The sequence below is a fragment of the Pholcus phalangioides genome, unplaced genomic scaffold, assembly GCF_987345545.1.
Source record: "Pholcus phalangioides strain wild (caught in Gottingen) unplaced genomic scaffold, Ppha-v1.0 ptg000007l_1, whole genome shotgun sequence".
In the NCBI taxonomy this organism is placed as follows: domain Eukaryota; kingdom Metazoa; phylum Arthropoda; class Arachnida; order Araneae; family Pholcidae; genus Pholcus; species Pholcus phalangioides.
The window spans coordinates 9,724,755-9,752,609 of NW_028301600.1; the positions used below are offsets into that span (position 1 = coordinate 9,724,755).

At 34.1% G+C, this 27,855-nt stretch overlaps 1 protein-coding gene across 2 annotated transcripts in view; it reads right to left on the reverse strand.

The window, feature by feature from the left end:
* LOC149084900 (carbonic anhydrase-related protein 10-like) overlaps window positions 1-27,855 on the reverse strand; it is a 287,957-nt gene that overhangs the window by 30,936 nt on the left and 229,166 nt on the right. Inside the window, exons 3-5 of one of the 2 annotated variants that reach the window (XM_089232634.1) lie at window positions 19,354-19,490; window positions 16,452-16,640; window positions 11,781-11,876 (exon numbers count right to left, since the gene is read on the reverse strand). In XM_089232634.1, coding sequence (XP_089088760.1) covers window positions 11,781-11,876; window positions 16,452-16,640; window positions 19,354-19,490 — 422 coding nt within the window. The remainder of the gene's footprint in view (window positions 1-11,780; window positions 11,877-16,451; window positions 16,641-19,353; window positions 19,491-27,855) is intronic. The other variant, XM_089232635.1, reaches the window with a different exon arrangement.

The following is a 27,855-nucleotide window of genomic DNA, read 5'->3' on the forward strand; positions in this document are numbered from 1 at the left end:
TACAATCAACCACATTGTGAAAAAAACAGTATCTCAGGTTAGACTGCAATCATATTTAAGTTTTAATGGTTATTTTATTGTGTGCGCGTGAGCTGCTTCTTTCTCTCTCTCTCACTCTCTTATCATCATCATTTCATCACTTTTATGCACAAACATATCTGATGAGAAGTATGTTCTTAGCACCAACGAAATTATTTTTAAGCACAATTTATCTACTGCTTATAATACAGATAACAAAAATCATACGCAAAATTACGTCTTCGATGCTGAAAAAATGAACTAGAAAATTTGCAGAAATCGCAGGAAAAAAAAAATTGATGCTAAATAAGGGACCATGCTGCTGCTTATTTTCGAATGGCAGTGACTCCTGAGTTGATTGATAGTCGTAAGCAAGCTTTTCCGACAGATTACGATTTCTCTAAGAAGAGCTAATGTTCCGCAAACAAGAAATGTACCATGAAATATTGATCTTGTTCACAAAACAAACGGTATCGAGGGTCGAAGTAATATTTGTTCGATGCAACTGTCGCTCTGTGAGATATCTAGCATGAAAAGTGAGTGGCACAAGGGGATACAGAGAAAGATGCGAATACAAATAGGATTATGGAACACGTTTTGTTACAGTGGTCACAGCCATCTCGACGAATGCCATTAAACTTATGTTTGGATGGCGTTCTAGCTTCAGACGCTGATTTTGTTCTGTGTTAATGCATCTTTTCCTGTTAACTATTTATTTTAAACATGATTGAAAGGTTTTTTATTACGAATAAATCAAAAATTCTAAATCTCACTGCAATACAAAGCTCATGTTATCGAATTAACTTCATTATATTTAATTAGATCTTATCCTATTATCCTTTGTTCAAACACAAAGGAGAAACCAAGCTCTCTTTTAGCATTGCTGTAGCCAGTGACTGTATAAATTTCAATTTTTATTTCTACTTTGTTCTGAAACGTATCTGAAGTTTAGACGACGGACGACCTAAGATAGAAACCCGCTACAATGCCGTGACGTGATTCCAAATCATGTCAGAGACTTTGTGAATTCGGATTTGTGGAAATTCTGTGACGTAGAATTCCTACGTTGCCGACTTTGCACGAATCAGAATTAACAATGTCTGTGACATGACGTGAAATCATGTTACGTCGATGTAGTGTGTTTCAGCCTTTAGTAACTTTGAGCGGACTCACGGAAGTATTCGTACAACTTTTTGAAAACTAGTAACCTAGATGATCTTAGTGATGTCTCTACAATCACAGTCTAGAATTTGAAATCTAACACAAAAATCTTAAATATATCTAAATCATACACCAAATTATTAACACCGAAAGCCGTGTAGAATACCGTTTCCAATAAAGCTGGAAACTATTTAATGACAATCAATTTCAGTGAACAAAACTTTATTTAGCAATTTTATTGAAAAAAAACACACATTATTTGCCCTAAATCTTCCTACATATCAGTGAAAATAACATGTCGATGACAATACGATGCAATAATATCTAAACGTGCAATGCTTGGTGTTGATTGCCATCAGGCAACACTGACAGTGTAGCACATAAAAGTCATTCTTTTTAAAAGAGCGACATCTTGAAAACTGGATTGACAGTTAAGTTTCTTTGATTTATACCAAAAAGTAAAGTAATAAGCTTAAGAGTATGAATAAGTTTCATGTATAATACATTGTGTTATAAAAAAGATTGTGAAGAGCAAGTTTTATTTCAAAACCTTCTCTACGGGGAAAAAACAACTATATCGACATCCATCAAAATTTCGTTGGGAAAAATCGATTTCCTTTTGACTGAGTGTGAAAAAAAAAATTAAAAAGAAAATGTTATGCTACGAAGACTCACGCTGTAGGTGTTGCTTTTATGAATATTCCGGAATTTTCCTCGGGAGAAAAAAGAATACAGGTTCTTTGAAACTTGGGATTAAATCAACTGTATGAATATCTATTCATCAAGTTATCAACATTTCCATACACTTTGAGCTTACGTTGTCTTAATAAAGTATTTAAATCGTTTCAACAATTAAATTATACATATTCACCTACACATAAATGCTCAAATTCCTTGTCTTAGTTATTTTAATAGAATTAATAAACTTCAGCACAAATTTATATATCTATACGTACGTATCTATAGCATATTAAGTAATTTTGCAATTGAATTTCACCGATTTTTAACTATAGTAAAGGGATCTGAAACGTCATTTTATGTCATCATACGCTCTTGTTGTCGTCTTACTGTGCGAAGTTGCTACCCATCGCTATTTAATGTTGATTAATTTTAAGATGATTTTAGTGTTAAAATATTGATAGCTTTTAGGAAACTTTGGAAATGTGCTTTTCATCTCAGCCACCTCCTTGGAGACTATGCTTATTCTGGCTATTGCGTCTGTGCTTTTATGGAAAAAAACACCAATCTTTCAGACATTGTCTGATTTCGAATGGTTTTCTTCGTTATGTTTGTAATCATATTATGAACCATATTTGAACGCCATGTTCCTTTCTCGAAGTTTTTACGAAAATGTTAAAAGTTTAATAGGATTTACACAATGTGTTTCACACTTCCAAATCATTCCCATACAGACAGATTAACTGCTCAAAACAATTAGGGGAAAAGTAGTTTTTATTTAAATGCGATTTTTAAACATTTTAATTGATAAAATATTGGCAAACAACATTATTAGATATTCACAAAGAGTTGTGTCACAATAATTAATCATCAACTAAATTTTAATACATTTAAATAAACTAATTTAATAAATTTAAATAAATAATACATATCCTCTAATTGTTTTGAGCAGTGTATACCGTTGAGTTTTTTTTGTTTTTTTTTGGTCTCTAAATATATAAGAGAAAGAATTGAATTACGAAAATCATTTATTTATGTGACTATTTAGTCTATAACACATGATTTAATTAGTCCCTCTATATTGAACTAGCTACTTTTCGGAGAAATAAATATAAATTTATTTTCCAGAGAAATAAATATAAATTCATATTCAGACCACAACAGGCAATTTTCCTGACATAGTAGCTGGAAAAATACTAATAACCCAAGAGATAAAGAAAATGAGAAATAAATAAGCCCACATAATGAATGCGAATAAACATACAGCTTTAATGCGAAAACCCGAAATTTTTAAGAATAATAACAAAGAAAAAGAAATCAACGGAACTAAAAAAACTTTGAGAAAGCATAATAAACTACAAATATAAAAAATATAGTTTTTATAATTTAAGAATCATGCCCTTCTCTCTTACATACTAAAAAACTAAAATCTACTCTATAATATAAAATCACAAACTCTCTCGCTCGAAAAGAGCCTGTTTCTATGCAACAGAAATCGGTTACGATTTTGGGTCAAGTTTTAATTTTAATCTTGATTATACCGGGAATCGTTTGACCATCGGGACCAAATTATGTGTATGTAGTGAGAGGTATGCACCCTCTCCCATCCTGCATCAGGGCCCCTATGCTGGGATAGTTTGTAGGCCCCAAACTAGCTTTTTCACGGGCTCCTCTGTGGTTAATTTATAGTGAAAAATCAAAAAGTGATAAGAATCGTTCCGGCCCCTGTCAGCCTTGTGCCCTTGTGTGGTCATGCCGTGAGGTATGTGTATGCATAATTTGCATATACATATATCACCAGTGCTCCCAACACACAGAGTCGGGGTACCCAGGGCGGGGCATTGCACATGTTCCTTCATGGGGAAGATGAAAGGTTTCATTTCCAGTACCCTTGGTGGATCTCATTGTTTTCTTGCTTTAACATTGAAAAATTTGCAATAGCGGAAGCCCAAGATATATTCAGTCTTGGGCCCCCATAAAAATCTGCGAATTGGGTCTCGGGTAAATGTTGGGGACTCTGGATTTTATTCGCTGTTAAAATGAATACAAGTGAAAATTTTCGTGGCCCTCACAGGGGATGTCCAACAAGCTTCCAGGTCGGGGGCCCCCATAGAAAAGTTGACAGGTTTAATTTCGGGTAGCCCTGAAGGAAGCTCAATGATTTTTGTTGTTTAACATTTTGAAATTTTCAACAGTGGAAGCCCGAGGTAAAGCGTCTGAGGCACCAGTAAAAGTATGTGAATTGGGTCACGGGTAATTGGTTGGAGCCCTGGATTTTATTCGTTGGTAAAATGAATATAAATGGAAATTTTTCGTGGCCCTTATAGGGGGAATGTCCGATAAGTTTCAGGTCGGGCCCCTCCCCCATCCATGGAAAAGTTGACGGGTTGATCCCGGTCCCCGGATCCTTGATTGGGGGCCCTCGAATTTATTTGTTGGTAAAATGAATACAACTGAAAATTTTTCGTGATCCCACAGTGCTGCAGTCTGGGGACCCTCAGGTTTCCTGGGGGTATTTAATGAATCATTTATTTTTTGTTGCTTTATATATAATGTTGTAAAATTCATCAGTAAGTTGGTGCTTTCACATACCACTTTTCATAGCACTCTGATGAAGTAGGACGAAATAAACAAGATATATTGTGAAGAGGAAAGGGTGGGGGGTTCGCCGCCAAAAGGGGCTGGGGCACTAACCCCTAGTATAATTATAAAACGATAATATCAAAATACTAAACCTATTTGATATTTTGTGATCATATCTTGTTAAATTGATTCGTTAGATTAGTTGCAGGGTGTCTCAAAATGGAGTGACGGTTTTTGAAATGGGATAATAAGAAAACGGTGTCAGACATGTCATTCTGACACCGTCTGTCAGAATGACAGACTAAGTCATTCTTATGGAATATAAATTTGAGAAGTTAGGAATGTTTTTTAGTTCGCTTCCTTTCGTGTAGTACAAATTTACATGAACAGCTGAATGAATGAACGCAATGATTGAGGTCCGGCGAATACGACGTACTCATCAAAATACTCCTCCACGAAAGTGAAAACATCACTAATCCGATGGGCTCTCACATAATCTTGCATGAACCAAGACGTTTCAGGTGATTCGTCGAAGGTATTAAGGATGACCACATATTCATTCAATATTTTCGTGTAAGGACACGAATTTACTGTCTTCTGCAGAAAAATGCAAAACAATTTCTGCTTCATGAAGCTGTCCATGCAGTAATTTTTGATGCATACAGAGATCATGGAGAGCACACGTGCGGATTCTCCGTTCCACAGATCGGTTAGTAAAAATCAGTTGCTTATCTCTCGAAACCGACAGAAACGGCTTCCGTGTTTGGAGTGTGTATGGAAGAATTTCGAGGCAATTCCGTAGTAATCTGTACAATGACGTCTTGCTTAATTAGCACGCAGCTGCAGTTTTGTGGACCGATCCCTTTGGACATATTGTGATAATGTTCTGAACAGCGTGAATGTTTGATTCAGTCATGACAGACTGCAACCATCCAACGTTGTCTACAAAATCATCTGCAACACTACCTGTTCCTTTAAATTTCTTGAACATCGTGTTCGGATGTGGACCATTATGGACTTTAAATCCACTCTGGAAGCACCTTCTTGTCACTGTTGTACTCTCACCCAATCGGTGGTGTTCCAAAACATACCATTTCCGCGATTTGTTAAAGTGGAATCGTTACATATTTCTCCACTCTCTCTCTCTCTCTGACAAACTCCCAAATGCATTTCCACTGCGTGGACTTGATGGTCTCCGCGCATGCCTATGCTGCAGCACCATCTGTTGGCGAAAATTTATACTATCGAAATGAAGCGAACTAGAACAAAAATTTCTGACTGTGCATTATAAGAACGATTGCAATATTTGTCACTGTTTCCTTGCTGTTTCATTTTGAAAAGTCCATTTGAAAAAGTTCTTGCCGTCCATTTTAGGACACGCTCTAGATCTGCAATACGTCAGTAAACATATTGTTTTTATTGTTCTTGTCCCATTCGTTCCGCAAACAGAATTTCCGTAATACATACATTATTACATTATTTTCAAACCTTGACGTACATCTCCAAGAACAATAAGAAGTGTCGAGTGGGTGAACAATGTATGTTAAGAAAATAAATTATGAGAAAAGGTAAACAATACGAGCATCGCATGCTAGAACATTCATACCAAGATAACAATAAACTTATTTATTTTGGGAGCAAGTTCGAGTTGTTTTGATTGCATAATTTCCATTCCATTTTACGAGGATCCACCGGAGCATTTCTCATCTACTCAGCCATGAGAATGGACTTCTCGCTGCACAAGGCAAGGAAAAAAATGGAAAGGGTACAATGCATCGAATTGTCAGTAATTGCATTTCTGCGAATGAGAAGCCCTCATTTCGAAGCAGAGACGACCAAAATGCCTCACACTTCCTGAGCACGTCCAGCATCAATTGATTCTTTCCGCAAAGAAATAAAACAAAAACGAGAAGGGAGTGGATGTTATCAGCAAACAAATAATTAATTTTGTTTTCTCTACTTTGGAGCGATGGAAAAATGCATAAATAAAACGCAAAAAATATATAATAAATAAAATCGGCTCACTAGAAACATAAAGATCATAAAAAAAAAACCTCCGCAGATTACTAAAATAAGAGAAAAAAAATTGCGCATCTCTTCCAAGAGCTGTAGAGATACGCTCCATAGTTTAGTTTCCTGCCTTCTTCTCCCGTTTTTTAATGCAAAGTTTAACGGCGCATAATTAATTCCATTGATCCCTGACGGTAGAGTAAATTAAAACTGAAGCAGGCCGAATAAAAAAAAACTAACCATTTAATTAGCCTTTTTGATGCTTTTGCTGCAAAGGAACCATTCATTTCGATGAAATATAAATCTGGACAGTCGGTGTCACTAAAAGTAACTTGGTGTTGTCAAAGTGTACTACAAGTTCATATTTGTCGAGAACTTTGAGGAACGAAGAGGAAGAACATACGAGGTGAATTTTATAAGAATTTAGAGTAAAACTCAATATATATAGGTATAGCAAAATAAAATAATTTATTCTTTCTCGAAGTATTTCTTCCCTCAGATGATATGCAATGATCCTATTGTTCAATCCACTTTTCAAAGCAAATAGTTTAAGGTTCTTAATGAACCTTATACAGCTGAAATAATTAGTAATTCTCCCAGAGAGCTTTTCCTGCAACGTTGGAAACAGCCAGAAATCACATGGTGCCAGGATCTAGACTGTAAGGGGCTGTGACATGATTTTAATATTGCACGTTTAAGTTTTGAAAAGTTTGTGACAACACATATCAGGAAAGCATCGTGAACTGGTAGAAATTGTAATTGTGTAAGGTTGGTTCACTCTGAGGCAGCTTCAAGAAATAACCTTCTCTACTTGCTTTAAAAATTAGATTAAACGATGGGATCATTGCATATCCTCCGAGGGAAGAAACTATATAAAAAATTACACTTTGTTGTACCTATGTTTATTAATTTCTTATGTATCGCACCTTATCATTCACCACTATAAATTATTGAGATAAGTCAAAATTTTCAAATACTTGCGTAAGAACATAGTTTTCAGTGTGTATGACATGTGACCACCACTGCAAATCGCCACCGGACAGTTGGTCACAAGAAAAAGTATGTATTACGGTAGATATAGATCGATATAAAGATCACGTGCTGATTGATTGTGCATCGCTTAGCTCCATGTCAGATTTGAGAGGTGCAGTTGGTAACGCACAGCTATCAATTGGCTCAAAAAATGTCACATGGGTGCAATGAGCTCAATCCTTCAGTCAAGGCAACTAAGACGATTTGTGCTCGGGGGTTACTAACGAGCTCAGCATCTCACGGTCAAATATGGTTTCTAATATTTACGAACTCGGACAAAACACAAATAATATATGGCAAAACATTTTGCTCATCCTAATGAATGCAATAAATATTTTTTATTATAATGTTTAGAATTTAAATTGGAGACGTGGGTGCAAGATTCAGACAGCTTCACTTTATTTTTCTCAATTTCAGTTTTTCACTTATAAAAGAAAAAAATTCTCTATCAATTATGGCTAGACCCATACAGCTCCAAACAATAACTGTAAAGATGTAAAGGAAAAGGAGCTGTGTTTTTGCATCGACTTAATTCAATGTTTGGTCAATGATTGCATATAGCTTTATAATACCCTGACTGAAGCAGTCACTTTGGATGCAGAAGATGAAGCAAACGTTAATAATGATGATTTCTGATCACTTTTTAAGTAAGTCAATGAGCAGTACAATAATAACTATCGTTTTCAAGTTATTTCAGTCAAGAACTCTTAAAAAAATGGACGAAATTCCTTAATTATACTAAAATTGTTCTGTTGATTTTTTTTCTATAAACTTATTACAAGTGAATTTTTGTAGCCATACAGTTTTAATGTAATAATTTTGAAGTAGTTTTGTATATGTTGAATAGTAAGAGTTTTTGAGTATCTACCAGGATTTTATTGTAAGCCTGGCCTCTTATAGTTCCATTGTTAGGTGGATAAAAAACCAGACAGTTCCATTTTTTTTTTCAATAAAAAAAAAGAATCAGGCAAAACGTAGAAAAAGTAAAACTAGTATGCGATAGAAGAAGAGAGGTATTAATTTTTCACCGTAATTTGATGTTTTAAAAAACATTTACTTATAACAAAAGTATTTTTAAATAACTTTTTTCCGTCCTGAAGAATTTAGAAAACTAGGCAGTCGTCTGATTCTTAACTACAAGTACAAATACACAAATACAGGGCCGCATCAGGCAAAATGCCCAACGAGCTGGCTGAGAAAAAGATGCCCATAACTAATAAGGATGTCATATATTTCTAAAATACAGCAAGCCAATTATAAAAATGCAATTATAAAACGATTAACTATAACTAAATATGATTAAACAATTACACGAACGTCTTGAATTTCGAATTATCCATTTATTCAATATCTTATACTTCTATACCTGGATACCTTAAATCTCTCAGTTACGCAGGTTTCTGTATCTTAAAACGGCCAGTATCAATTAGTCGTCTACCTGAGGTATCAAATTTCATGCTGCAAGAACATCTGGAACATATATGATCAAAGTTCGTATGATTTGACATCCATATTTTTTATGGGTATCTTTTTTTCAGTCATCTCGTTGGGCATTTTGGCAGTTGTGGCCATTCCATTTGTAAAAGTATTTGTATGTATTTGTATAAGAGCTGTACCCAAAATAAGCTGTAGTTAGCTTTTTGCCTTTCTGATTTTTTGAGAATAATGAGATATAAGCTAAAGAAAATAGCTTCAATCTAAGCAATCACTGAATTTCATAGCTCATTTAAAGAATCTTCGAAAATAATTTTTAAGACCTTATTTTTGAACGCAAGCTAGCAAAACTTGGTAAAATAATTTTTGATACTTTAATACTTGCATGCTTTTGTGTACAGCTATTAAAAAATAACTAGCTATCTGCTTCCATAGCTTAGATGGTAGAGCACTCGTCCGGCAAGCGAGATACCGGGGTTCGAGTCCCCGTGGGGGCAGTGATGAATTTTTTTTCTCAGCCACCTCGTTGGGTATTTCGCCTGTTGTGGCGTTTCATTTGTATTTGTATATAATTCTGAATCTAAGATTCTTATCATCTGTCTCAACATGCAAAAAAAATATTTTACCTAAAAGTGACACATTACCAGGCCTTGGTAAAATCAAATTCATTTCAATCTTATATTTCAGAACACGAAACGTTCATATGTTATATAATGCTTATAACATATTTAATTATCATTAGAAACTTCAAGTTATTCCCTTTATCTACTTCTGTACGGATTTACTCATTTACTCACTAGGAATTAAACTAAACATAGAAATAACTAAACTAATTTAGCTAAATTATCGTACCCGTGCATACAATTATTTTGTGAGATAGAGTATTATATTCTATGAAACGTTAAAATGTGGAAGGAAAACAAAAGTAAATTTATATTCAATTCCACAAAATGTCTTCCTCATTAAAATGAGTTAATTTTAATGAAATATTTCCGGTACATTCAGACATTTGAGAATGAAAGTTGAGAATCCTCTAAATAATAGCTTGTTATAAGCAAGTGTACACTCAGTGTTGGAAATATTATTCGCTTATGTAAGATTGTCAAAATGAAAATCGCACACAGAGTAAGGTAGTCGCAATAGCATTGCACATTACTAGTTGTATGAATTTTAATCTTAATTTTATCTTTAATATTAATTTTAATCTTAATTAATAGAAGTGAGTGATACTACATCACAGAAAAAGTCTTCTTCATTATGAAAAATTGAACCCATGAAACAAACCTCAAGTACTCCAGTTCTCAATGACACAAACCTGGGGAATGTTTTTTCTCGCTGTGCATATTCTTTTTTAACTTCAGGGAGATCAGTCCTAACTTCAACTATCAAAAAGCCATAATATTTGAAGTCAGGGCTAAATTCCTCGAGGTGAAAAAAAAGAATATCTACAGCGAGAAAACAAAAAACAAACCCCGCGTTTGGACATACACGGTCTCAAAGGATTAAATCTCTCCGAAGTCTATGAACTATTTTGTATAAATTCATAAGCTGTCACAAAAAGTGACGTCTCATATAGTTAAATATATTTTCTTTTGGTGACAACTGGTAATTTGGCTGGCTATGAATGTGACAACTTTAAAAAGACACTTTTATTTTTGTTAAGTCCTTGATATGTTCAGCTGAAAATGATTCTGCTGAAAAATGCTCAACGATGCATTAATATTTACGTCAGATAACCGATGCACTGTTTTCGTCAATAGTTGTCATTCTTATAATTGATAAACAGCTGTCACAATAGTTTGTCAATATTTGTCAAAATTCACCTGTAGGAGTGACCAAGTTCCGTATGTGATGCTCCTCGGACCATCACATGAGGTGTAAAGATAATTTGTCACTCTAAAGCAAATGCAGTATTGGCGCGAAATGAACATGGCTATCCTCAGTGTCGAAACTTTACTGGAATTAGTCTCTAAAGGAAAACCCAGCTCCACTATACATCGAGATTGTAGTACATTTCATTCTATATTTCGTCGAGACTTCCTTTCTCCAAAATGTCCTGGAATTGTACTTAAGGAGTCAGCGGCCTGTAGCTTGACAAGGATAACAGACAATCAGACAATTGAAACTATTCGTGCTTGTCAGATTGCCAAACGAACATCACTACTGGTGCTCTATTCTTAATTGAAGTAATTATTAAAGCTATATAATGAGACACTGCTCTGTCCTCACCCGCTAGAGTGAAAGACTTTGGGATCACCAAAAAAGTGAAACTTTGATACAAATGTTCATTTACAGGCTGTTTTCAATCCCAGTGTTATTGAATGGCATTTTATGATCGTTCTTGAAGCATTTGTTAAGATAATATCCTTCGAATTCTCGAACCCATTGGAAGTAGACTTAACATATGATTCGTCTCCATATGCATATATGGTCCTTGGAAGTTCGAGAAGTGAACTTGACCACGGTTTCTTAGCTCAGAATTATCATCTCATTAGGTTTACTTTGAAGTGAAAATGCATGTCTAGTGATCTAATTACCCTCTACAATAGGTAAATTACAGAAAATTATCCTCTAAGAGCCTTTTGATAGAGTAAAAATGGAAACACACGCCCTCTTTGACAAGTATTATTATGTCCCATATTTATATTAATTTTCATAGAAAAGCAGCCATTCCTTCATCGTGTGTGACTATTTTTTTTTTGTGTGCGTATTATTATCACTCAAAAAAGATCAAAACGAGCATAGAAATAGATTGAATACCGTTACATGGATATGCATTTATCTTTTCACATATGATGTGAATAAATTCTAAAAAATAGTATTGAGAAAAAAAAATCACATTCAAGTAAACATGCAGCACGTACCTTTAGCATAAGTGTCACTGTTACTATTCCTTGTGTTTTGGGTAGGGCATCTGTCACGTTCTCATAAAGTTGATAATTGTAACCTACCACCTGAAGCTGTAACAAAACAAAAGTTTGTTACGATGGTGCAGAAATATTGTAAACGCCGCATTTAATTATATATCTAGAAATTAACAAAAAATAAATTCATCATAAGTTATCATGCTATGTCATAACTTAAAAAAAAGTTGAACAGTGTTAATTAAACTGTGTATACTAAATAACGTATTGTGATATTTATAGCATTAAATACGTTATGTATTGTTGTCTATATACTACAACATATCTGTGAAATGAGTAAAATACGCTTAAAATAAATGTCTCAGAAATTCATCAGAATAACTATGTGAAATTTTCGATTACCAAACAAAAAAGAACAGTATCTTTAGCAATATCTTTTTTTTGTCAGATAATTACTTACCTTGGTAATTTTGTTTATAGGACATGACTATAGTCTCATTACTGTTAAAAAAAATAATACCAAACAATTTTTGTTTTGAACTTACCTCTTGCCGAGCTCCCTATTATCTCAATCCATTAATGAAATTCATAGAAAAATACTCACGTAAACACACACACACACTATAATCACATGGTACTGAGTCAGATGCAATGAAAATTTATCTAATAAAATTATGATCTTCTTTATATTGGTGATTTCAATTGAGTAGTTTCAAAGCATAAATATAACTATCGAAAAAGAATTATAAAACTTAATTCGGCATATATCTCTCTGTATTAAAGTTCCAAAAGTCAATTTTTTTGTATTTGTGTTTGTTGCGCCATCTATTTGAGATTGCAAAGTATGTAATTTCATCAAAGCCAACATTCGTTGTTTGCATTCCGTATGATGAGTAATTGCTACTTATTCCTCTTGTGAATAATTTTAGAATCGTCACTTTCAGCTCGTAATATTTCATTTCAAAACAAGAAATTCTTATAGAAAATTTATGATTATACAGTAATAAAAAATTTTAATTCTTTATTTTTCGTTTTCAAACAAACTTTTATGGATACTTTTTTATATTTCTCAATATCAAAACTTTACAAAGCAAAAATCTAAAGAATAAACAAAGATAATTTACCACGCAATGAACTCAACGTAATTCAAGTATTGGTATATCTTAGGCCGGTATTACACTATAAAAGTTTCAAAAATTTTTTTAAATAAAATTTTAGAAATTCAACCAATAAGCTCATCGGTTGCATTTGATCAAATGTAACCTATACGATTATTGGATGCATTTTCACGTTTTATCAAAGCACTTTTACGAAACTTTTATAGTGTATTGCCGGCCGTAGATGGCATTTTGCATCTATTTCCAAGGAAGGCACAAAGAATGAAGTCTGGAGACTTTTTTTACGGGTATATTTTTGTGAAAAAGATGATGCAAAATTTTCATTTAATTTTATTTCTTAAAGTGAAATATCACTGTCGAAAATGAATACATATTATCTTCGATACTTGTACCAGCGATGCTCTACAAAATAATTGTATCAATTATACTATGAATAGAATAACATTAGATAATACACAAGAGAAAATGAACACCATTCTCGTTTCTGCCTATAAGCAATATCTATTGTGATAGATGATTCAGTCGATATCACGTTGAGCAAGGCTACGCAAAAGCTACCGTATCCGTAAATAACCTCGCTACGCTATTCTAAGGGTCGGTGTGGGTGCAAAAACCGATAGGTTTGATTGATTACCCGATCCCAGACAGCCGATGAGACTAGCTTGTCTTTGTGAAATGATCAGTTGTCCTCGAGATGACGGCATCGAAAGGAGGGTGCGCTAAGCAAAATGACTAAGATCAAGTTTCGAAATTCGCAACGTATTCATATTCATTGGCTCGATCACAATGTTATTCACGTTTTTATATTAAAATGTTTTTTCTTAAAAAATTCACAAAAAGTTATTTTTACAGCATCTCTATTTATAAGCATAATGTGAAATAAATCCCGTTTCTACGCCAAATATAAATTATGGTGTAATCTATAGAATTTCCCATTGAACGATATTGTGAAGAAATTTTTTTTTCATTAGAGATATAATGTGTATAAAAAAAACATATATTCCGTCCAAACTGGAAATTTATCAAATTTTCAAATTCATTGTGTGAATCGACTATTTTTGTGATGCCATTATACAGCGTGATTACTTAATTCCCTTTACCGCTTTTATTGGTGAACCATTGACTCTAGAGGCATACTTTAAAAATAGGAAAAGTATTAAAATGACGTATAGAATTCAGATACATCATTCATGTTGTAAGGGGTTGAATAGTTGTTAAAATAAACCAACTTTTCATACGGACAGTCTGACATCAAAACCCCACGTAGAAAGTTGTGGCTCTGTCTTTCCTGAGGCCTACAAAACACTTCCACGTTTCTAATTGCAATATTCACAGAAATATTTGAATTCAAAAATCATAAACAAGAGAAAGAAGCGTTGTCTGTGAATTTTTGCATTTCTTTCTTCGGCAGATAAGACCCAATGGTATACAGGGTGTCCCATAAACTCTTAAATAGTTTACAAATTCATAAAAGTTGAAGGAATTCAAAAAAATTGAATGCGGAGGGGGGCAAATGGTCTTAAGAACATTGCACAACAGTTATCATAACTGTTTCATATCATACGGAAAAGTATGGAAAACTACATCGAAAAACACGTAGATGATTCACAATTCGGCTTTAGGAAGAAACTGGCGACAAGAGATGCAATGACAGCGGTAAGAGTGATAGCCGAGTGCCTGAACACGGTGAAAAGAAGGGTATTCTCTTTCATTGATTATAAGAAGGCTTTTGACCATATCAAATGGAGCGAACTATTCCCAATACTATAAAAAATCGGGTGTCCAGAAAAATTATTAAGCCTAATTCGTGGCCTATATAAAAGACAAAACGCAATTATAAGATTAGAAGAAGGCGGCACAAAACCAGCTCACAAAACCAGCTCGCTTCTGCGACTCGTCTGTGACAAGGATGCCTACTATCACCAGGGCTATTTAGTGCCTTTGCAGAATTCATTTCAAACGAGACTTTTTATGAACACAATGCTGGTATCCGATTAGGGAGCCGGATAGTGAAAGCGATGAAGTTTGCAGATTACCTTGTTCTATTGGGAGGATGCCCGGCAACGTTGACGAGAATGCTCTCGACAATTAACAGTAAAGTCCAGAAGTACGGGATGAAAACAAATTTAAGCAAAATGAAAACAATATCAATAGGCAAGAAAGCTCGTCGCTTCACAACAAAAATTAAAGGTCAACAATAAGTAACATCGTTTAGGTAACTTGGAAAGCTTGATCGCGGAAGATGGCTACTGCAGCAATGACATAAGACCTAGAATTGCCCTTGCTAAACAAGGATTGTTAAAAAACAAAAACTTAAATGTACGGAAACGCCTGATTAAGGTAATGTGTGGTCTACCTCACTATACGGATCAGAGACCTGGACTATGAACAAGAGAGACGTGAAACGATTGGAAGCGCTAGAGATGTGGTGATGGAGGCGCATTGAGTGCATAAGCTGGGCATTGAAAAAGTCAAATTCACAAATATTGACACAGGTTTGAGAAAATCGCCAAAACCTGAAAAATTTTAAATACAGACGCCTACGCTGGATGGACCATGTTCTCCGGCGTAGTGGTTTGCTCCGAAACGTGATGGAAGGCAGGATTGACGGGAAAAGGCTCAGGGAAAGCCCAGAGTTACCTGGATCTCAACGCAATGACGAATAATGCACCAATTATAACCAACTAAAAAACAAAGTCCATGACAGAAATGAGTGGCGGCTGCTCAACATGGGGGCGAACCAGTCTTAGGATTGACGTAACATTGATGATGATTGCGAAAAAGTTATTCTCACAAAGGGGGATTTTTTGAATACCGAAAAAATTTAGTTCAAATTTTTGTCGATAGAGGATGCTCACGAAAGCAAATAACCAGAAATATTCGGCAAAGTTTTCTTTCGACAACGAATCGCCAGCTGAAGCTTTACGAAACTTTCAGACACAGAGGAGATCAAAGAATTCCACCGAATTCCCTGTGATTTTCTTTAGTGCAGCGCCCCCTGATGATAAAAAATTCAACTATTTTTTTCGGTATTTTCGATACCTGGTAACGTAAGTCTTCGTGAATAAACTTTTAGCAAACCGCATTCAAATATACCAATTCCTTCAATTTTTATGAATTTTTAAATTATTTACGAATTCGTGGAACACCCTTTATATAATTCGCAATATAACCGATTCCGATACCATTTTTATATTCCACGGATTATACGCACGAAAATACTGTACATACGCAAAAAAAAATGAGTGCTAGAAAAATAGTATTGGAAAAAAGTTCTATAAATAGATCCCAGAGAAGATACCAGAGAGGTATAGTTGGAAATAGAAAAATTATATACTGTGCTAAATCATTTGCAACGATTCGATTTCCATGGATAAAACACGAAAATTTCAAATTCTTAGATACACGCAACCATTCGTTAATTGACTACCACGTAAATTTACCGTCATATTCCCATTAAGCGAACGCAATTTTTTTGCCATTTTTAATGGGTCTTTCCTCCCACGGCGAAATGGCTAAAATGGATAATGAAAGGAACGGAACTTTTACTCACTTCAGCAGGAAATGCGTGACCGGAGACAGTGTGTTCCGATCCTTTGTCGTCTGTCCTTCCGTAGTGCAGGAGTATCTCGTGTACACGGTACTTGTAAGACAATGGGCCGCCATGAAGGGTTACTGAAGGGCTCGTTGGATCCAAACGAAACAGAACGCTGTGTCCGGTATTTTTTAGAGTACCATTCACCTGAATAGAACAATAAAAAAAAACGGAAAACTTTTTTTTTGTTCAGAATGCGACTGATACCGAAAAATTGCTATCTACAACGATTAGGAATCGTGCTTCAATCGTGCTTTTTAAAATGCTCGTAAATGCTTCACTATAGACGTGGATCCGGGACATTCCACTCTTAAACGTACTTCCATTATTTTATTCTATAACAAAGTCAAAAACTTATTCATTCTGTATTTTACTTTTGGCATTCGATTTAAAGATTGTCGATGTGTAAAAATGAATAATCGGGAAACTTCAGATGACTATTAATTAACCCTTTCAGACCCGAGTATTCATTTTTTTAGAATTTTCAAAATATTTTTTTTGAATTTTTGATACTCTAAAAATACATTAAAATCACAACTGTCAGCAATTTTTTTTTTGTAAAGAAATAATTCACTTCGTTCAATTTTTTTAAGCCGAGATGTGATGCAGGGTATATATTCATCTTCACATAAATTTTTTTACAGAATTTAATTGCTGTATTTCATTTAATAAACCCAACTTTAGCCACCACTGGAAGCCATCTTGAAACCCCCTTGAAAGTTCAACCTTAAGGGCTGCCCTCTGATGAAAGCCCACAAAGTTCATATTCACCATATTTTTAACTCAAAACTTACAAATACAAATATACAACTATAAAGGTCACAACAGACAAAATGCCCAACAAGGTGGCTGAAAAAAAAGATGCCCACAAAAAATATGGATGTCGAATACATATCTAAACTATATAAAAAATAAAGCAACCCAATTAGAGCAATAAAAACCAATCCCCTACGCAATCCTTTTAGTCAGGGCTTAACTCCTTGAGGTAAAAAAAATTCTACAGAGTGAGATAAAGAAACTAGGCTAATAGTTCCATCACTGACTAGGCCAGTGATTTAATCTTCCAAAAATCTAATCTACATTGTATCCATTTGCCTGTACCTTGTATAGATATATATAGTTTTACCATCTTTATAAAAATCATCCGTAATTGAGATTGATAACACTTGCTCAACATTGATTTTGTGCTCAAATATTTTTTTAGTGGTTTTATAAGATAGAACACCTATTCCGAATCTGGCATTGGCTTCATCAGATTGGTTCTATTTTGTGAGATAAAATGAGGAGAGTTTTTTTTTTATATTTCAATGTAATACATATATATAAGACACGTACAACTCACATTCAAAGTGTGCGTGATAAATAAATGCAGTAAATCGTTGGCAAAGACATTTCAATGATTCTAGGATGGCATTAGGGGGCTAATTCCAAATGTGGCATTGGTTTTATCAGATTAGCTGTAGCTGTAGTTTTTTGATAAAATGAAAATTGAATTTCAATAGTAATGTATATATAAGCAGCATAAAAAGCACATTCGAAGTGTTGGAAATGTATATAAATCAATATAATAAACTTAATATCAGTAAGTAAAGACCACTGATGTCCGATCATGATCGTAAATGTAATAATTAAATTGAATAAAACAGGAAAACAATAAAAACTCGAAACTAAAAATTCGACGCAAATATTAGTATCTGCAGACTATATTGAATTGTTGGGAATATGCATTCTCTCAAAAACTATAGCCAGTTTGGCAAAAGCAACACCCGTTTTAAAATTAGCATCCCCAATATATCCTAAAACCGTTAAAATTTCCTAGGAAACATAAACGATTTTTTTAGCAGTGTAATTTTTCGTTTTGAATACAAAACCCTCCTAAAATGGTCGCTGCATGTAAACACAGCTGCTCTAATCATGTTTTTTGGGAAGATGCTCGTTTGCTCATAATTGTAAATCGTGTGACCATCTAAACATGTTGATTGTAACGGAATTAATGACTTTTAACATTTATCTATATAAGCCGGCAAGTATGTTAGAAAATTATGTCGATAAAGAATTATCTCTACGATACCGTATCCCAACCCTTTGAGACTTTTCTTAATCAACTGTAACTGTTGTACCTGAAAACATCGGCTTGAGAGTGGATGAAGCACTCTTGGTCCATTATATCGATTACTTTGAAAATCTTGAACTCTATCGATCCTATCCCTACTATATGTGCGATCTTTCAAAGGATACATGTTCAAGGAATCTGATCGCATTCCATCATACTACGGCTATTTTATGAAAACAGGTTAACTCTACCGTGAATTTTTGACTTAATACTTTATAACCGATTTCAAACGGCTTTTTTAACATAACTACAAATAAGGTCACAACAGACCAAACGAAATAGCTATTAGTTTCTCAATGATAGGCTGGTTCATCAACTTCTTGGTGGAGAAAATTTTCGCAGTTCAGCACCATCTCTGTGCCATGAAATATTCTGAAAAAGTTTGAGCGGCTTACCATCTTCACGATATCTCGAAATGGTGCTTGGTGCATTTGACGGGTGACTTTATTGATGCGTATGACAACACCGTAAAAAGTTTGATCTTTCTGTATACATCGGACCCGGAAACCAATTAATCCATGTATAGCCATAGCTCTCAACTCTTTAGCCCAAGTCTACAACTTTTCATTGATGCGGCCTCCGAAACATATCAAGCCTTTTCTAGGCCAATCAATAGCATAAGGATAAAACTCGGAGACAGCGTTATTCTATGTAGATAAGAAGTCAAGCTTAAATAACCTGTAAACATATGATACTATGTCCTGTTATTTGAAATAATTCTAATAATAAAGTCTTATAATAAATCACCTTGTGTTTATCCACATGCAATGCACCTAAACCTGGATCGAAAAGCAAAGAAGATGGGTCTACATCTACAGGAGACTGCCTCCGACCTTTGTTGCAGAGTTTCCATTCTGGGTTCAGCAAGCCCCAATAAGCTGGACCTATTTGAAATAAGAAAAATAAAAGATGCGTGATAATTTGAGTGCTAATCATGATTTAGTAGATTGAGAGAGGTGGGAGGGGATCCATAATTCTCTTATACATTCTACACTATCTAATCATATTCGGATACCACTGAAATTCCATGATCAATGACTAAAAGCGCTGTATCTCTTGGTATTTACTCGACTAATTGCGTCCTATGCAAGGCAATCTCAGCCACGGTGTCATACTGTGATATGACATTATGGACAACTCTGCTCTCTGCCGATACTATGGTAACACATCGGCGAGGACATGTTTCTATTTCGACACGATCCCATATTCCTCTTGCCGTATGCGGCTGGTTTCTCCAAATGGGTGTTTAGAAAATGGACTGGCTTGTTCAGAGTCCTGACCTAAATCCTAAGAATCGCTTTTGGAATAAACTGGAAAGTTGGCTATAGGAGTCAGAATACAACGATGAAAATCTGTGTCATAAAACTAGTATCAGCTCTTTTTCAAGAATGACGCGCTATTCCAATCCAGACATTCCAAAATGTACATTTAGCATTTTTCGGGACAGTGTCATTTAATATCCCCTTTTTTTGCTCCAGAGGCACACATGTGTACCTCGTTTTTTACGGTTTTAAATGGTTCTTATATAATAATTTTTTTCCCAAGTTAAGACCGAAGGTACACATATGTGTACCTAACTCAAATGACCCCAGTAAACACCCACTATCAACCCAAATTAATCAATTGTTTCTCTTTTTAAGCTCTTGAGCGGCGGTTCAAAAACATTTTCCTCAGTCGGGTGTTGGTTTAGGGGTGGTTGATTTGGAAAAATATGTTTTCTTAAACTCAACAAGGGTATTAGATTGCACCAAAAAATTATTTACTTTTTTATCGACTTATATGTAAACAAACTTTAGCTACAGGAACATAAAAAAATTTGATTTTTCTCGTTCAATTTACAAAAAAATGAGATCGATAACCTGGAAAAAGTTATGAATTTGTAAGCTATATACCCTCTTATTTGCTAAAATCAAATGCCAAGAAGAATTATTGGTAATATATATATTTTTTTTTTCAAAGTTTTTAAGTGGTTTTATGGGTAAACCTCCGCCTATTTGGAGCTAAAAAGTGTGAAATTTTTGTTGCTAGGCTATAATATGATATGCTTGAAAGTGGGGAGACTGAATTATGTGTTTTTGGGCAGGTTGGTGTCCTTCCCCTTTTTCTGAAGAAAAAGACAAAACGTAACGTCTACCTACCAGTAAAGTGTACATCATAAAGATGTGCCTTTCGTAGTACCAAAGAGAATCTCCCCGCTGAACAATTACTATGTGCAGTACTTGTAAAGTGCCACTGCGTTCTTATCAGAAGGGTGCTGCATGTTTTGAGAAATTTGATGATTTGTAAAAGGAAGTTAGAAGAAATGAATAATATGAACAAATTTTGTATACAAATTTTTATTGAATAATTCTAGATAACTTTCTGTAATTTACGATTTTATTTCGCAGATTTTTTTTATGTTCAGTACTGGCTGATACAAAATCGTTACATACAAAATCAGAATAAGTACCAGATTCGTCGTTATAGTTTTCGATAACTTAAAAGTTTGTGAAAATTTTCATTTTTTATAAATATTTACGAATGAAATTATAAACAATTATATTAATATGTATCCTTTGGATATAAAACATCTTTCAAATTCATCAATTACAAGGGCGCAAGGGTGTAAGGGTGTACAAGGGTGCTAAGCCACCACCCACCTTACCTCTCAGGAACGAAAATAAATTCTCACCATATCTTCACATTAACAAGGCGCAGACATTACATTTAGGAAGTTAATTTATTAAATATTGCAAAAAATAAAAAGCGTCCCTCAAAGAGTTAGGCGACATGAAATAAAAAAAAGTTCTAGTAGTTTTGGCTCAGGTGTGAAGAAGTTATCACAGTACATAGAACCCAATTTAATTTCTGCTGTATAAGCCGGTAACTTGAAGTATCTAGTTATCCGGGTACTCGTGATTATATAGAATATATCAAGATACTCCATTTACATAGTTTATATAAATCTATCTCTCTAAATACGACAATCATCTAATCTTCTTTAAGGAAATTGAGAATTTATCTACAGCAAGTAAAGCATTTTATAAATACAACTCATCGGGAAAAAGATTAAGTAAAATATCATTATTGGGTAAATAAAAAAAAAACATTACTTTTCTAACTTTTCAACATGTTACTAACTCATCATCATATAGGTAGAGGAAACTATCATTTCGAAATCCACTTAAAAACTTAAGAGATCTTCTTAGTTTGAATTCGATGCAAAACGATTATCGCTGCTATTTTTCCAGATAACGATTTGCTGAATTGAGGCTTCAGACATTAAAAGAGAGATCAGTTTAAACGTTAAGCTTTGATTTTCGATAAAGTGTTTCAATTTAAAAAAAAAATTAGTTCTTAAAGTTTCTGGTTTAACCTTATAAGTTACTTTTGATTTTCCGATGACTTAGAGAGTAGAGAAACTTTTTTTTTAGAAAATTGAAAGTGCAAGTCTTTTAATATTAAAACTTATTTTTAAATGAAATTCAACCAAAAATATTCAAAATTATGTGCGCAATTAGTTTTATTTTTCTAACGTCGAGTCAACCAAAACTTTGCATATGACTGAATTTCACACTAGTAATATCTCAGAGTATAAAAAATAGAGGCAAAATGAATAAATTTCCAGAGGTACACAAATATGTAACTTCATTTTTAATGGTTTTGATGGGGTTTTTTTTCAAGTCAAGACTTGAAGACTCGCTACATTATTGAAAATTTTCAAAAAAAAGTAAACATTTTCGAATTTTTCAATTTTCATATACTATGAAATTTTCTGCGTCTGTGTTCAAATTTTTGTTCTACCTGTACTATAAATATTTATAAAATATTTTAATATAAACTACTGGCAGGCATTATATATACATGCCAATTTCGCACTAAAATGTTCTTTTCTCAAAACTGAGATTTTGGTTAGAAAAGGAATATTTTTTTCTATCACCACTCATTCAAATGTCTTGAAATTTTGCGTGTCTCTCAACACAATGATGTTACATACTTTTACATGAGAATTGTTTTTAATTATTTAAAAAAAAATTATTGCACAAAATATAGGTAAATTTTGGTGGTTTTTGGAAAAGTTGTTTATTGTTGAAATTCGAAAAAAAATTGCCAACAGTTAAATCCTAAATGCTCGCTTTAAGTTGTATAAAAATGTCTATAGTATTGCTGCCTAAAGTGAATAGAAAATTCTTAAATGTTCTTTAACGAAAATATTTTTCTTTTAGGAAAGCATGGAAAGCAAAGATAGTGCACCAAAGCCTCCCTAACTCAAATTCGTCCTAGTAAAGATATCGACACAAATTAATTAATTTTTCCTTTTTAAAGGGCATTTTGACGTACAATAAACACAAATCAATCAACAGTTAGTTTTTCTCAGATTTAACGAAATTAAGGTTTGTTGCAGTTTCAATAACTATCGCTACATTATTGGGAACTTTTCATATCACTCTCAGAGGGAAAAATGTGGCATTTATTCGATTTATATCAGGTGTCACATAAATCAGTAAATAATTGAAAAAGTTATAAAAATTGTAATAATTTGAGTAGTTTACCAAGTTTGAGAAAAATCATTCCCGCGAAAGACGATATTTTTGGATAGAGAAAAAATATATTACTTCAATATCTGCTTTTATATTTTCCTGGTGGACACACAGAATAATTACTGCAGTGATATGTTTGCGAAACTTTGTCCGAATGCAAATAAACTTAGTTTTCCACGTAGATGTGACTTGATCGTGTTAAGTCCTCTATCTAGAAAAATGTCAAATATTTTTGCTAACAAAGCACTCGAATCCCTACTCAAAAGCTACAAAAACACCACAAACTTTACTCAAAAGCTACAAAAACAGTCAAAATCTTATAGATGGACATATATATGATAGTTATTATATATATACGGGGTGATTATAAAAAAAACTATCCCGACATATGGGCCCCTAACTCTCATACCATTCACAGAAACTGAATGAAATTTTGGCATAAGGTATTTTGAGGTATGCGCTCAAGAATGATATGGAAAACAACAGTGTCACTCTAACAGTTACGGTTACAGTGAGAAAATTTCGAAAATATCAAATGGCAACACCAAGTTTTTTGTATTGGAATGCGATCTCCATACTGAAAAACACTAAATAGCGTTGGAATGGCACCTGTAGCACGAAAATCCCCGGAGCTAGGCAAGGAAAAAGTAAAATGGACTTTGCCGTGCACCAGAGCATTAATGTTCGTTTCATTCGTCACACCGTTTCTTCGATCCCAGCCTGATTAGTCCTCCACAAGGTCATGTGGAAAATTTGTGAAACACAATAAAATGCTTTATTTTATGCTGCTTCTCTGTCCTTATTGGTTGTCCTCACTTTTAGCCTATCTACCGTCTGTGATTTTCATGCTACAGTTGCCGTTCGAACGCTATTTAGGGTTTTCCACAATGGAGATCACATTCCAATGCAAAAAAACTTGGTGTTGCCATTTGATATTTTCGAAATTTTCTCACTGTAACCGTAACTGTTAGAGTGACACTGTTGTTTTCCATATCATTCTTGAGCGCATACATCAAAATACCTTATGCCAAAATTTCATTCAGTTTCTGTGAATGGTATGATAGTTAGGGGCCCATATGTCGGGATAGTTTTTTTTATAATCACCCTGTATATCGATTTAAAAGTCAATTGGTAATCGGTGGATCCGCCTATCTGAGGACATCGTACTTTCTCGATTTATGATTGATTCGCATTACTCTAAAAGGTATTTCAAAACTAATGAGAAAAAAATCGAAATATTATATAACACGCCTAAGCAAACCTTCATATAATGAAGGCATAGTTCCTTGTGAATCTTCGGGGCGCAAACACAATAGGGAGACGCAGTAATGGCACATTAAGAACACTGATTTTAGTGACTAGAACCTCGGGAAGGTTTCAATGAGAGTCGAGTACACAATTTTCTTTCTAGATATATAGCCATATCATAGAAAGAACTCTAGACAAGAGGACTAATTAAACCAGAATCTACAACTCATAATTGATATCCATCACTGAAAAATTGAATTAATAATAATAATGAGATTGTTTAAGATTCCCAGTTGGAAAAAAAATTGGATATTGATTTTCAATAGCATCTTCTTTCGGTATTATTGTGTTTCTCATTCGATTTCGAAATCTGCAATGTCTGACTATAGTATTTTTATCTACTTGTACTGTATATAAGAAGTCAGTAGAGAAAAATAATGGGTACAACTCGAGTCGGGACATTCTAGACGACCACCAGTAAAATTTGATAAACAGAGAATAGTCAGTGAAAGCTGAAACTAGTACAGTTGCGACTGTTTGCGCTATATACTTTTACCGAGTAACATTTATCCAACGGAGCAAAATTCAATTTGTTCCGGTCGGAGACTGTTCTCTTCAACCGTTCCAAATTGAAATCGCAGTTCGAACTCACCTGACAATCGAAAAATAAATAAAAGCCAAAAATAAAAATACAGCAATAAACTTGTTCGAATCGTACATTGAATTACGTTTCCCGTAACTTCTTTTTAGAGCAGATTCAGAAAAGACGGAAGATATATATATAAAAACAATAAATAAATAATAAATAAAAATAAAAAAATCAATGCTCGATAAGGAAACAGTTGAGCAATGTTTACGACATTGCCTCTACAAACAAAATAGGCTTATGTAAACGAAGATGCAAATAAAATCAATGCCTTTTACGTCATTCCGTTTCTCAAAACTAAATGTCATTAAAGCTTTTAAATACTAAATTTATTGCAGAAAAATCCTTTTGTCCATTTGTTAACTTAATTTATATTTTTATCGACCAATAGTAAACAATGGAAAGACGTCCTATGGGTAGATTAATTTACTCCCGTTACCAGACGGTAGGCTAATAATGAAAAATCAATTATTGAAAATCCATTATCCGAATCTAAAAATAACGAAATTCTTCATAAAATTCAAACGCTTGTGTTATCTCATATACTTTTTCTTGTCATATAAACAAAACTGAGTTTGGGGATGATGATTTAATTCTAAAATTGGATCACTGTATGATCGGAGTATTATACTATATATATGTTACGGTAAATGTGATTAATCGGCTATTATGCATAGTAACCGGTTATTATGCATACCTACCAATTGTCTTGCTAAATTTGATAACTTTATCACTTTTACCGGCGAAATATGCACAATACCCAAGCGCAGTTGGTAAATTTGATAAATACTACAAAAATTATCACTTTTACCGGAGATTATGCATCCCAAACATCGTTCGTAAATTTTATAAATACTGCAAAAGGTTACCGCTTTTACCAGCGACTATGAATAATAACCAAGTGTCGTTGGTAAATTATAAGAGACAACGCTGTAGTCAGGCAAAGGGACCAAAGAGCAGAATCCATACTCAGAGAAACAGCTGGGTAGTCTCTAATCAGATCCCCCTTAAATTTTAGGTTTACCAGGATACTCGTGATCAGTGGCGTATTTAGAGGGGGGCTTAATGGGCTAAATAGCCCAGCGCGTCAAATTTGAGGAATGAGTGGCCAAGAGAACTAGTGGAATGGGAGAAGGGCGGCAACATTTGTATAATCCTCGTCCAAATCCGCGTCTTATGAGACAGTGAGGGACCAGGACAGCAAACGACTGACCCACAGAGTTTGCAAGCACTTGATTGAGCGAAAAGTGATTTAGAGCGTGAGCAAGCACGTGAATGACCGAAAGAGTGACCTACAGATAGAGGGGCCAGTCAGTGAGTGAATTAGAGCGCGTGCAAGCATGTGAATAACCAAAAGAGTAGTCTAGAGAGTATGAAAGTATGTGAGTGCCCAAAACAGTGTGCAAGCACACATATGGATGACTAAAAGAGTGACTTAGGGCGTGCATGAGGATAGGAGTGACTAAAAGAGTAACTTTAGAGACACATATGAACTTGCAGGCGTGCGGGAGGAGAGGCCAAGTGGGTCAAGCACAGGATGGCGTATTCAAGGAAAGAATTGCCAAAAAAATTAAAATATAATGGAAGAAAGGTGCCAAATTTCATGTAGCCCATGGGTGGTGAAGCCATAAATGCCCCTCTGCTCATGATCTTCCAGAAAGCAGTATTTTAATTTCGGACTTCATTTTTACTGTTCAATTTACTTACAATTCACTTTTTCACATGTGTGTACGGTATATTTCACTCAAACACATAAAACGATACTAACTTTCTTCAAAAGGTCTCATAGTTGATCGGAAGAGGAACCTTAAAATCATATCTAGAATTATTTTAACTTTTCACATACTGGACGCTTTAACCACGAATGCTTATAAAAGCGTATGTGAAAGATCCATCATTAGTTCAGAAATTAATTTGAATAAAAGTGCGGTATCCTTTTCTGATAAACAACCCATAATTAAGAACACAAACTAGAACAGAATCAACTGAATTTCTTTTCATTTGCCTTTTAATTTCCGTCACGAAATCCTTTCAGAAGTTTCAGAAGTTATCGGTCGCTAAAATTAGGAATAGTTAAAAATAGCTCAACTATTGCCATGAAAATTTTATTAATTAACTTTCAATAGAAGCTTGTCATTTAATTAATCTCTACCTGTTTTTAAATAGTGCTTTATTTCGATTCAAGAAAGGAAGACAACAGTCTACAAAACTATAGCATTTTATTATACACGGTGTTCCGTAAATTCGTAATTAGTTTAAAAAGTCAGTAAAAATTGAAGGGATTGATATATTTGAATGCGGTTTTCGCGAAAACGTTATTCTCACAGAAACGGGGATTTGTTGAAGTTTGTGTCGATATAGAGTATGATGCATAAAAGCAAATCCCAGAATTCTGGATCTGAACATGTCTTTAATGACTTGTTTGTTCGAATCGTTCGTAAAGCTTTTTAGCCGACGCGCGATTCGTAGCTGAGGTAAAACAAACTCACCAATAGAGATTCATCAACATCAACGTCCCAACGGCTATGATTTGCATATTTCCTGTGATATGTTTTCGTGTCATGCCCTCTATCTACAAAAATTTGAATTTTTTTTTTCTGTGAAAAAAAAATCCATTTTTGTGAGATTAATTTTTTGGCAAACCGCATTCAAATATACAAATTCCTTAATTTTTTTGTTTTTAAGCAATTTACGAATTTATGGGACACCCTGTATAATCGAAAACATTTGAAATAAATCAAAGGTTAAATTATATTTTAACGATATATTCCCACTAGAGCCTAATTTTCTGCGCTTTTTGACAATCTTAAAAGCTAACTCCTTAGCGACACCCTT